The sequence below is a fragment of the Antennarius striatus genome, chromosome 7, assembly GCF_040054535.1.
Source record: "Antennarius striatus isolate MH-2024 chromosome 7, ASM4005453v1, whole genome shotgun sequence".
NCBI lineage: Eukaryota > Metazoa > Chordata > Actinopteri > Lophiiformes > Antennariidae > Antennarius > Antennarius striatus.
In genome coordinates this window covers 1824687-1838326 of record NC_090782.1, presented here as the reverse complement: position 1 = coordinate 1838326, position 13640 = coordinate 1824687, and the positions used below count along the sequence as shown (strand labels likewise).

General features: G+C 40.7%; 1 protein-coding gene across 1 annotated transcript in view; it reads left to right on the top strand.

Annotated features, from left to right (window-relative positions):
- LOC137598558 (inactive N-acetylated-alpha-linked acidic dipeptidase-like protein 2) overlaps nt 1-13640 on the top strand; it is a 428247-nt gene that overhangs the window by 184468 nt on the left and 230139 nt on the right. Inside the window, exon 6 of the mRNA XM_068318829.1 lies at nt 10902-11163. Within this exon, the coding sequence (XP_068174930.1) occupies nt 10902-11163 (262 nt within the window). The remainder of the gene's footprint in view (nt 1-10901; nt 11164-13640) is intronic.

Genomic DNA, 13640 nt, shown 5'->3' with positions numbered 1-13640 from the left:
GATCTGAGCTTGGACATGGCCCTCCTCTCTAGAATAGTATTCAGAGTCGAGGCTCTGCCCCATCACAGAACCAGCCCTCATGATGAGTCTATCCAGGTGCTTGGTGCATGTTTTCCTGGCCCCACCACCCTAACACACAATTGCGTAGGACAGCACACTGGACACGACGGACAGGTAGAACACGAGAAGGAGCTCAGTCTGTTGTACAGCTGCAGTTCAAGGTACATGTAGGTTCCCACAACCTCCACCTCCTGCCCTCGATGTCTATTGGCTGTGGAGAGGGAGGTGTTCGCCTCCAGCACCATCTCTTTCATCTTGGAGAAGTTCAACTGAAGCTCATTCCGATGACATGTTCCACAACGTCTGTCACCACCCTCCTCTACTCTCCCTCCACACGCTTCCTGATACATGCCACAATTGCGTTGTCATTCAAAAACTTATATAGCATGTATCCGAGTTGAACTTGAAGTCCGTGATGCAGAGGGTGAAGAGAAGGGGAGAGAGCACTGTCCCCTGTGCAGCCCCTGTACTGCTGGATGCCACTGATGACAAACAGTCCCCCATATGGACATACTGGAGTATGTCTGTTAGGTAGTCGGTAATCCACCTCACGAAGTAGGAGTCCACATCAATGGAGGTTAGTTTCTCTTCTTCTTCTTGTTCAGGACAGCCATGACCGCATTGGTTACCCAAGGTTTATTGTTGGGGTAACCCTTAACTGTCCTAACAAGGACCACTGTATCCACACAGAAGTTCATATAATCTGTTATGTACTGTGTGGGCCCTTCAATGTCTTTCCCCTTGTGAGCCCACAGTGACATCCCAGTTGGTGGTTTTGAAGGTGTCCCCTAAGCATCTCCTCAGCTTCTGGGGAGCAGGTGGACGAGGTTGTGGTCTGATTTACCTAGTGGTGGGAAGGGGGTGGCCGTGTATACCTTCTTGGCATTAGTGAAGAAGCAGCTGTTCTTCCGTGTGGGGCAGTCCACACACTGGACCATTGATGGTGGTGTCAAGTCTTAGGTGACATGGTTGAAATCACCAGTGATGAGGATGGCAGCCTCCGGGACTGGGTCCAAAAAGAAGTGGTCACCAAGATGGTGTCACCCACAGTCTCATGGTCCACCATGGGTATTACGTAGACAGCCAAAGTAATGACGTGTGAAAACTCATGCTTCAAGTAGTAGGGTCTGATGCTAACAGATGTTAGCGCCATATCCCAATTGCACAGCGTAAATGTTATTTCAGGCATCTGCTGTATGGTGGTCAGCTCTGGTATTTAAAGCCTTTATCATGCCTTTGTCAATGTTCATTCATTGATAGCTTGATGGTCAGGTCCTATTTGACAGAGAATACACAAATTTCATGAGAGGTGGGATATGGATCCAAGTGCAGGACACTAAAAGTGAATCTTCCATCCATGATTTATTCAAAACTGAAAGAATTCACCAGACAGGCAAGAAACATAACATACTGCTAGGAATCAAACAAGAGAAACGAACCAGCACCTGGCTCTCATTGAGCTAGGCTTAAAAAGTCTCATGATCACCCCAATGAAGTTCAGCCTGGCCTCTCCCTGCCACACACCAGAACTGCCACACCAAACCGTGACAGTATGTATGTATGTATGTATGTATGGATGGATGGATGGATGGATGGATGGATGGATTGATAATCATAAACAGAAATAAATTTACTGCAGTTATGGTCCATAATTTCCTTCTGGTGTCATAAAAGGTTTGGTCTACTTCAGACCTTTGATCAAAAGGTTCCGAGGTCAACATGGTAAGGTACGAATCCTGTGACTAACTGAATCTCAATCTTCCTGTCATAACTTTTGATTTTAAACCTATCCGTTTGAAGGGTTCCAGATCTCAGTAACAAAACCCTCACATGCAGTGTTGTCCAATATGATCATTGACATTACTTGCCTACACTATAATTTATTCAGTATTGACAGCAGGATCTTTGAATATGTTACAGACAAACATTTGTTTTGCTGTCAAATTGATTGTTCCTCAAAGAAAGTGTCATTAACAGACAGGAGAACCTCATAGCTGAATATATGCAGGTTGTATATCTGGAAAACAGCTATTGTTGTGTCCAGCAGTCACTACGTGTCCTTCAGCCCCTTCAGACAATGTCACTAGTTATGGAAAAGTCTACCATGAGCTAGCTAAACCTGTGGCATGTAAATAATGCTGTATATATGTCCGGATCCAATGCCAGGTGACTCAGCAGACAACACTCCTTTTGTATGAGGTACATTCCCAAAATGAATGGTGCCACCACCACCGTTTGTAATAAGTTTTATAACATGACTGTATTGCATTTCTTATTGCGCCCTCAGTGTTGTTCTCTTTCTGGTTCTCATCTCCGTATTCCTTGGGGCTGCAACAGTCTGGCAGCTCCTAACAAAGCTTAACCGAGGTAATCGTCCTGAAACATTGTCAGAAAAAAACAGGCAGAGAGGCTCATGAAGGTAAGAAAATGTGGCAAACGGAATGGGAGAATGATGTGCATTGTCCATCTTTTATGCACACAGACTAATTGAAGGATGGGGTGCTGCTGAAGAGGAGTTCATGGGGTGAATCAGCTAATGACCAGCCGGTGTGTAGAGAAAGACAGGTGGTGGAGAGGAGTTCAGTCTGCACAAACAGACATGACAAAGTACGGCTGTGTTACTGGTGAACAAGATCACATTGATAGAGACACTGGTTCCACCACTCAGGTGCAGAAACACTAGAAAACTTAAATTAATTAATCTATATGTGATTTAGCTTTGTTTAAAAAAATGGTAGTAAATCAGGCCAAGCAATATTTTATGGTTTTTTAGAGAAGATATGGTGTCATAAGTTGTGAAAAGACACTTTGACACATTTAATCATATCTGAAATCCAGATGGATGGAGGGATGGATAGACAATAATAACCATCCAATAGGGCTTTACAACTCTTACACAAACTGACTTTAAATGACTGTGAAAGTTGCTTTACTTTACATTTTGGCTTGGAAGTTGCTAAATAACTTCCTTATGAGGCAAATTGTATTTTGATGTAGAATTAAAATAATTATTCTCTACATACAAGTGTTGACGATAAAAAGTGACATGGATACTGGATGGTACTTTATTTTCCACCCATCAATCATGTCTTCATAAAAAACCCAAACTTTTATTTTTATTGATATTTATATTGATACATTTTATATTGTGCATTTTTTTATTTTTCTCACATACTTTTACAAATTTTACATTTTTCACATATTTTACATATTTTATATTTATGTATTTATATTTTACATTTTATTGTACATTTTATATTTAAATTGATACATTTATATTCATACGTTATATTGATACATTGATTCAATATGCGAATCGATTTTATATTGATACATTTTATTGATATTGATGCAGATATCATGGAACCCGGCTCAATTTACAAAGTTTAACAGCTCACTCTTTCTACTTGAATTTTTTAGTCCAACATTGATCTGCATAAAACTCGACTTAACTCTAATAAAGATTTTAGCAGAATGGATTTTTTCTGTAAAAGATAAGCATAAATAATACTATTAATGAAGCTGTTGTGTTATTTGGGGATTTGGACTTACTAAAAAGAAATATAAAATTCTTCAGACATGTTAATTTAAATTGATCCCCTGCATTATGGGCTGAGATAGAGCTGTGGGGAGCTGGGTGGGTTTGACATTCACTGACATATCATTAGCCCATTAAAATGAGGTTAAAGTCATTAGAAAGGTGAGATCCCAACATAATACAGAACTTGTATCAAGTGGGATCAAAGTGGCTGAAGTGACGCTGCACTACTTTTATTTCTGTTCCTTATCTGACGGCTCCCTCATTATCAAGACTCAGAGAGCAAAATGTAATATTTGTTCAGGGGTCAGAGGTTAATTGTATGGAGTAGACAGCCGTGTACTGTAGCTGGACCTGATTTGTATTCAGTGACAAACATTTCCTTCCTGTTCCATCATTCATTGTCAGCTTCCATTTATCAGCGCTGTGTTGATTCACAGTTAACCCAACAAAGACTTAAAAAAAAGAAAATTATTTCTAACACGTACAGAATCTACCCCATATTCATTGATCAGTATAAAAGATTAAGAGACGTCAGGAGCACAAGTATTTTTACTACCAAAAACTGAATAAAATCAGACAAACCTCATATACAGGAAATGATCTCCATTATCTGCCTATTTTAGTTTGTATTTGACTAATTTTTGATTTTTTGGTTTTACAATTTGACTTGTTCGCAGCTGCCAGCACCAAAAAATAAAATAAAAAAATCACTCCTCGTAATAGAAGATGCACAAACACAGCTTGACCTTCTCCAACAACTCTACACACACACATCTGCCAGAAAACATTAACATTGAAGAACACCTGCAGATACGCACGCAATAAAACACACATAGCCAGAAACATCAGAGCCCAACGACTGGAAAAGTCACGCTTGCTGTCTGAACATCATTTGGATTTTTCTTTCTCAAACCTTTCTCCAGTATCACAGAATAATTCTGTATCACCACCAGGCAAACCCAGGAGAACATCAGTGTGTTCTCTGCTGTACAATAACTGCATCCTGGCCCAGAGCGGTCTGACGGTCAACGTGAAAGAGAGGCTGAACCGTGAAAATAACGGGCAGAACCGCAAGGTCAATCAATCAGCTCAATCAGCTTTTATTGATATAGCGCTTAATCACATCTGAAGACATTTCAAAGTGCTTTACAGACAGAAAGCCAACGATGCCCCCCAGAGCAGCATAAGTGACGGTGGCGGGGAAAAACTCCCTCATTGAGGAAGAAACTCTGGGCAGGACCCAGGCTCTGGAGGGCGGTTATCTGCCTTGACCTGTTGGTTGGGAAAGAGAAAGAGAGAGAGAGAGAGAGAGAGAGAGAGAGAGAGAGAGAGAGAGAGAGAGAGAGAGAGAGAGAGAGAGAGAGAGAGAGAGAGAGAGAGAGAGAGAGAGAGAGAGAGAGAGAGAGAGAGAGAGAGAGAGAGAGAGAGAGAGAGAGAGAGAGAGAGAGAGAGAGAGAGAGAGAGAGAGAGGCAGATAGGCCAGTTTGAGGTGCCACCTGAAGCGGCTTGAAGCTCCTTTAGCAACAGTTTTGTAAACCTACAACCATTTCTTAAAACTGTATTTAACCTGACAACCTTCACCAATGAAGGTAGTGATGTAACATTCTACTTTGAACACATTAGGGGTCCCAAAATGTTCCCCAACTGTACAACAATCCACGATGTTCTCTAATCCCAGGAATAGAACTGAAAACAGACAGGACCACACTGTAATGACATGAACAATTTGTGAACAATGCATCCAGAAGGATTTTCATAACAAGTTTAATTATTTGGAACCAGTGGTTTGTTCACAGATCTACTTTTTGTTGGTTCTCTTAATCCCAGTTTACGTAAAACAGACACGACTTGTTCTTTGTCCGTTGACTGACTGTCGAGTCGCTGCTGTGGTTTATTCGTCACATCTTTTCAGTGACATTCCACAGATGACTTGAGGTGTATTTCTGGAGGTCTTTAGCAGCAGACCAGAATCCACATCTTCTGCATCAGTGATTGAACTCTCAGATGATGAACCTTTGTAATCCCTCCCTTCTGAGCGATACCAGGAAGTGCTGCGTCGAGCAGCCGGTGGTGTGTTGAATCTACTTTATTGGCAGTCAGTCATGGCTTCTATTCCATTTTAACTCCAGCCCTGGCACCTGACTAAAGATTCCCTTTGATGGCGCCGGAGCATCACGCTGTAGAATGTGACAAATGTAAATGGGATGAGACACATCAAATATGACTAACACATATGGAAATAGAGGAAATCAATTGTCTCTGAACAAATGGATCAGCTATTAAAATGATGGGATGCTACAGGGATATGTCATCCTCAGCAGCTGCCAGTAAAGGCAATAGCAATAGAATGTTCTAAGTCTTCTTAGCCAAAAGAGAGCGACAGAGCCTCTGCTCACAGATTATATCCACAATCTGCATGAGCAGAAGCGCTGATTTATCTGCCTGCTCACATTACCACGGTAACGAGCTCAGTAAAAATGTACCTGCATAAAAGGAAAAGTCGAATTTCAAAGTAGGCTCAGACTGTAAATGTGACTCTGCCAATGCTAATTTGTCTTTGGAGGTGGTGCAACGAGGACTTTGTTCTGAATCATTAACATTTTGCAGCTTTTTATAATTTGGAGGTTTTTGTGTTGCATTGAAATGTTACTTTGAACTGATTTGAGTGACGATGAAAAGATTACCCCCCCCCCCCCAATTTCTCTGTTGAGAAAATTAATTAAGAAGATGTGATATGATTTTTTTTTAAAGTTTTTTTTTAATGAAACAACACATGCATATTACTTTAATGTGGTAATCTACTTATCAGATAAATACAGTTTTGGTACTTTCAATGCAAGCGAACACTCTAAAGCATTCAGAGATCCTCTGTGGGATCTGGGAGGTTTCACAGCTTCAGAATAACACATCAATACTTGTTTTTGATCACTCTAAACGGATTTTTGGGATGAACCCAATATTCATATATATGATGCAGTTTAGATCCATCAAAGCCCATTAGCTGGAGGGAAATGTTAAAGAGAGCTTTCTGCCATAAAGCAGGACACATCACTGCATGATGGTAGGATGTTAACCTTCTGAAATGACCCAAAGCGGCTTCCATCAAAGTTTTAATGAACTAAATCTCAAAATAGTGCCAGCCCTCAGTTTTTGGCTATAGTATTACAGAAGCTGTCTGGTGCTAGACATTTAGATTCACCCAAAACACTGCAACAATGAAAAAAAACTCAATAATATAATTCACTGATCAGTCAGAAAATCTTCATTAGTACTGCCAAATATTATGTCTACTCTCTACTTTTATTATGTTGTGTAAAATTTACAAAATCTACTGTTATTTTAGAATTTTTAACTAATTAACAGCCATTGACGTCCATTATACTGTTGTGTTGATTGTGTGTGGAGATTGAGAACAGATTATGGAGAGGATGCAACAGGGAAACCAAAATGTTTTCGTCAAATGTAGGTGGTGAACATAGTAAATAAACTATCTTACTATCGGAAACCCTTTTTCCGCCTTGTTTTATGCTGTTTTATAGAGACAATTATGAGTTGTCAATAAAGCGAAACATATTGTAATCAAAGTCAGTGTTGTGCTGACACGGCGTTTCACGAAAAGCTCATTTTCTTGTTTTTTTGTCAAGAACGTTTTGGTGAAACCAGTCTGTGTTCTGTTTACTAAAGAACGGAGAAAGAAAAGAACAGAAATTTAAAAAAAAAATCCTAATAAAATAATTCTTCCTTTTGGTAGTTTTGGTGTTAGCATAGTCACGGAACACAATCATTTTTGAGTATTGAGTCAAAATGCTCTAAACGCCCTCTGCTCTGAAACGGCTGGCAGCCAATGAGGTAATGTCGTAATGTAATCTGATTACAGACACAGAAACAAACTATTTTCAGGAAGGAGGGGGTGGTTTGGGCTTCTCTTCTACACTCTGCAGACATGTACATAAAGAAACAGCTTCAGATCAGCACGCACACACACACACACACACACACACACACACACACACACACACACACACACACACACACACACATAAATAGAGACAAAGTGAGAGCCACTCTTACATGTGACGTGTTGTCAGAGCTGGGCCCACGTCCCAAAACATCCCATCACAGGGAGCTCCTCCAAAGGCTTGGTTCAACACCAAGGCCCCTTCAAGGAAACATATATGGAAGTGCGTGCCCTTGTGCACACACACACACACACACACACACACACACACACACACACACACGTACACACACACACACACACACACACACACACCTGCTGCTGCTCCTGGCGAGCTTTGAGACGTGGCCTACAGAAGAGATAATTGCAAAATTGTGTGTTTGGACCATCTGTTGCTGAAACTGACACAGAAATCAGACACACCAGCACACACACACACACACACACACACACACACACACACACACACACACACACACACACACACACACACACACACACACACACACACACACGCACACTAAATGAAATCACGTGTTCCCACATCACCCACACATACCAGGATAGACGTGTAAAAAGAAGGACGATCACTCCCAGTTTAAGTCCCACCTTTAATTACACATACATTCACTGGCTGACAGGGAAATGAGAATATTTGAGGCAAAATTTGATTCGTTGAGCCCAAATAGAGTAAAACAAAAATAAATGAATCACATTTCAAATTTTAAAGCTCACTACATCAATGAAGTGGAAATTTAGATGTTATATTTCCACCTCAAAATGTAACAAGTAATATAGAAAGTGATTGAAGAAAGAAGATAATTGTGCATATTTGGAATTTAAAAAATTAAAAAAAAGAAAGTTATATCGCTGTCCGATTTATTTAAATTCTTAATAAATCCTTATAACACGATCATAGATATATATTTTCTTTCTTTTCACAAGTCTTTTCTTTTAACTGGAGTTAGCACTGTTTACTGAGACATCAGAGCTGGATATTGTGTTTGCTTTTTGCCAGAGGGCTGATATACCCGGTTCATTCTGGAAATGTCCTTATAGCTGAAACTTTGAGCCGGATCAATAAAGAGAGTAAATATCAGCTGCAAAAACTCAAATAAGGCCTGGATCGAATGTTCTCGGTATGTCTGTCAGCCAAGTCAGATGACGTGAACATAAAAAGTGAACTAAAGATATTTTTTAGCAAATCGTGTCCAGCATTTAGTATTTTAAATAATTTACTGTAGTTTCCAACCTTGAGATTGGATGATGTCGTCCTGACGTCATCAGCAGACCGTTCCTCTGAGGGTCAAAGCAAACAATGAGCTTGTTCTGTTCAGTACGACGCTTTGTTTTACAGGAAGTGCTCCATTAATTGTGATCCTTGTGATTGTGATTAATCCTTGGGATTCTGGATGATTGTGACCTCAGTACAAAGAGTAAAGGTTTACCTTTCACATTGTACACTACAGGGAAATGCTAGACTCCAGGAACACCTTGAGGGGTAGGGGGGTTCCTCACAGCTAGAAGGTTCTGGGTTCTAGCTGTAAGTCAGCTGGGATTAGCTCCAGCAACCCCAGTGACTCGCAACAGCGGAAGAAGAAGAAGATGAATGACTGAATGGACGCTCACACCAAATTTCTGTAGGTGTGAGTGTGAGCATGCGTGGTTGTTTGTCTTTCGTGTGGCCCGACGATGAGTTGGTGTAACCCCATTCTTGCCCGTAGCAAGCTTGGAGGGGCTCCAGTAGATCAAGGACCCCCAAGGGGGAGGAGTGGCTGTAGACGAGACGAGTGCATTGCTTATCTACTAAAGATGGATGGATAGATGGATGGATGGATGGATGGATGGATGGATGGATGGATGGATGGATGGATGGATCTTGTCTATTCACACGATGTTCTTGTATTTTCTGTGATTGAACTGTAGTTTTAACTACACATAACATTAAAACAATGATCGACAAATCAAAACCAATCAATCATCTTTTATTTATATAGCGCTTATTCACATCTGAAGACATTTCAAAGCGCTTTACAGATAGAAAACCAACAATGCCCTCCAGAGCAGCGTAAGCAACGGTGGCGGAAAAACTCCCTCATTGAGGAAGAAACTCCGGGCAGGACCCAGGCTCTGGAGGGCGGTTATCTGCCTTGACCTGTTGGTTGGGAAAGAGAAATACACTGGAGACAGAGGTAGGTCAAGTAAAGAGAGAGAGAGAGAGAGAGAGAGAGAGAGAGAGAGAGAGAGAGAGAGAGAGAGAGAGAGAGAGAGAGAGAGAGAGAGAGAGAGAGAGAGAGAGAGATTGGCCAACATAATCCAACACTACGTTGGCCTATCTGCCAGTATGGTATAACCATAACCAATATAGTCTAACCATCACCATAGTGATGGTTAGAATTCACCATCTGACATCTGACATCATGATTTATCATGTTGTAAAGGTTCTGGTACTCCTTGTTAAGTGTAGATAGCTCTAGATTGACAGATATTCATTGATCCCCAAGGAAATTTGGGGCAGGAAATTTGTCAATGAAATGTCGATTTATACAGAAACATGTAGCAGACAGATTTTTTTTTTTCTGTTTTTATTTCATAACCTTCACTGGACTTGATAGGGGTATCAGGGCAAACATGACTTACCTCCTGTCTGGTTGGTAGAGTCATGTGACTGTGAAGGGGTAATTCTAACGTCACTTCAGGCTGACAGTGGAACAGGGTAACAGGGTAATGCACTGTGACCAAACAGAATGGGGGGCAAAAAGTCAACGTCTTTGGTTCTGATGCATTGACTCTGATCGCTCCTTTAACTGCCCACTGTGAGTCAGAGTACAGTGGTGACTCCAGGGTAAACGCTCATTCTTCATTTGAATCTGTTTTCTCTTATAAGAAGCAGATTATGTGATAATACTGTTATTAATTTCAAATGTTTAAAAACACCAAAGGTTAGTCACACTAGTAATGATGTTTACATGGGGCAGTACTGCTGAAGTTGACATGTGTAGATAGTAGTTTTTCCTGCAGGTTTCTGTTGATCCATTGATCAATTTTGTATAATTACCAGTTGACTGTCAGAAAAGCTGCTCATGACAGTTTTAGTGTTACTGATGAAATCTGATGAAACAGGCCGAGAGTGAAATAAAGAGTGAAATAAAACATACGGTGAATGTCTTTACAGGGTTTACAGGAAAATAGATTTTGGTGAGGATGTCCAGAAAATGAAAACTTCACTTTCTTGTTCTGAAATTTAGTAACAAACCTGTAAAGTCTCATATTTTCAGACCAAAACAAAACAGTAGTGCTGCATTGAATGACTTGATGATAACTTTCATGTCCTTGTTCCAGGTCTTTCTCCAGCGTGTCAGATGACAGTGAGGAATCCAGAGCCAGGTACCTCTACCAACAGTGGGTGGGACTCGGCTTGAGCGATGTCCGCCTGTCCAACCACACAGTTCTGCTCAGCCTGCCCGGTTCCACCCCCAGCACCATCACCGACAGGTCTAGTCACCAGTGCTTCCTACCAAATGGAATCCAGTGCGACCAGCGAGGACAAAACGTGCTGCCCAAGTTCTCCTACGCAGCGTATTCTGCTGCTGGAAGTCTGCAGGTACCCCACCCTTTTCTGAACAACGGTTATATCACGCCCCCGGCTGCTGAACCCTTCTCTTTCTCTTCTTCTATTTATCACCTCATGTCAGTGGAGTCTCCGGCCCCCAGCCACCATTAGCAAAGGTTAGGGCCCCCTGAAAAAGTTGTTTCTAGGATCACCAGTTCAGCTTCCAAAGGAACCTCGCTGCTGTTTCAGCCAGTCAGCTAAAGATGAGGATCACACCTATAGTGTCTTCCCTGCTGGAATGTTTAACTTCTGTGTGGCTGTTTTGTGTTTAATTGTTTTATAAAAGACACATTTTCACATGCGTCAGAGCTGCTGGTGATTCAAGAACATGATCTAATGCAGAAGTATGTGTGAAAAAAGTGAAATGAATTTGACATTTACAAAAACCACTGATACTGATCTCAATGAATTCCATTTAAACGTTATTATTCTAGCTTTAAATGAAAGCAAGGTTTCAAAGAAACAGAGACTTGGTTTTTCTTAAAATAGATGGTCCCTTTCCTATTTCCTAGGAATCACAGGACAGGATATCTATGAATTAAGAAATGATATTACTTATTAGAGGCTTGGACAAATGTATGAATATATTATTCAGCTTTCTTCAGTTGTGAATGTATTTCCTTTATTTGACTGGGTCCAATGCCCATTGGCTTGGTCTGTAGTATTGCTGGTATTCTGGTCACAACATTAGTAACATTATATATCCAATATCCAGCAGCACATGTGACCTGAAGTCAGTTAATTAATAGTGAAATATTATAAAATAAAATGGCCTCTTTACTGGTTTTAAATGGGTCATTCTCAGAGGTCGTGTACAGGTGCCTCCGGCCCTCCATCCCAGACAAGAGACTGTCCCATACATAAAATATTTCACTTAGATATGAATAGATGATGAGAACAAAACCAGCATACGTACGCAGAAACCATAAAAATCTTCAAGATGGTATTTGCCTGATGGTAGATGCTGTGTAAATCTTCTCCACCATCCTTTAGAAGTGTGAAGGTTAATGGAAGTCATTATGCATGTAGTCTGCACATGCTAGTCAGCACACACACACACACACACACACACACACACACACACACACACACACACACACACACACACACACACACACACACACACACACATAGATATACAGTCACACTATTTTTAGAGGGGTTTTACTTCTCTGTATCCTGGGAACAGAAAAAGGGGGTTGAAGGAGACGCTTGTTATTCCCATGAGCCGCCTCCAGCCTCAGGCCAGATGAAAAGTTGGAGTGATTCTCTGAATACAAAGTTTCCCTCCTCTTTTCTCCCTCCTTTTTGCCTTGTTCTCATTTCTCCACTTTGTTCAATCCATCCAGCTGTCCACGCATCGGGGTCCACCCACAGGAGGGTCACAGTCATCCATCACCACATGATTTCCTCGGCCCGTTCCTGTGAACTGCCTTGAATTAAGCGGAAGTTTGCTGCTTCTAAACATGGCTGTCATACAATTAAATAAGGCGTTTGTGATGGATGGATGAATGGTGGTCCACAGAAAGTGTACCAGGCTAATGAGTCCCGGTGTCGGTGGCTCTGCTTTACTGGGGGTGCAGGAACACATTCCCATAGGATGAAACACTGAGGGATCAGGAATGGAATGCGACCGTCCTAATGTAGTATTGAAATGTGCAAATTGTAAAACAAAACCACCACAGATATATTGCATACATACTTCCATAATGTAGTTATAGTGACTGTTAAAAATGAATTAATTTACCCTAAATTATCCAGATAATTACATCTGAAGATTTGGGGACATACCCGTCTGATAAGAGGGGATGGTCTAAGTTAAGACTGGATTACCTGCACCTATCTAGGATTTATTAGTTTATCTCATTAAGTTTTCATTTAAGAGCAGAAGCTCTAAATATACGTGTTTCTCCTTGATAACAAAACCATTTGTGTCCACGAAAACACATGCTGATGGTCCCTCTGGTTTACGGGTGTTTAAATTCATTTTCAACAATATCATTCAGAAATATCATCTTGGTCATGGTCTCCATTTTTATTTGAAAAAAAATTAAAAAAACAAAACAAAAACATGCTAAAAGTAATTATGACTTAACGTTTTAAAAGTTATTATGTGGACTTTTCCACACAGTAACCATGGAAGTTTCCATGGTGGGGTGATGGAATGTGCTGTATATATTTTTAATTTTATATTTCACAGTTTTCAGATATTTTCATTTATGAAGAGGCACTTGAAATAATTTAGAAATTGATTTGTATATAGATTGATTATTAATTATTAATATTGATATAAGAATATATATTATACAATCAAACATTTTTTAAAAAATCTAAGACGCATAAAACCAAAATACTGAACAAGTCCGTCGGGAAGTTGAATCTCGGATTCAGGAGGAGCAGTGTGGTTTTGGTCCTGGCCGTGGGACAGTGGACCAGCTCTACACCCTCCGCAGGGTCCTTGAGGGGGC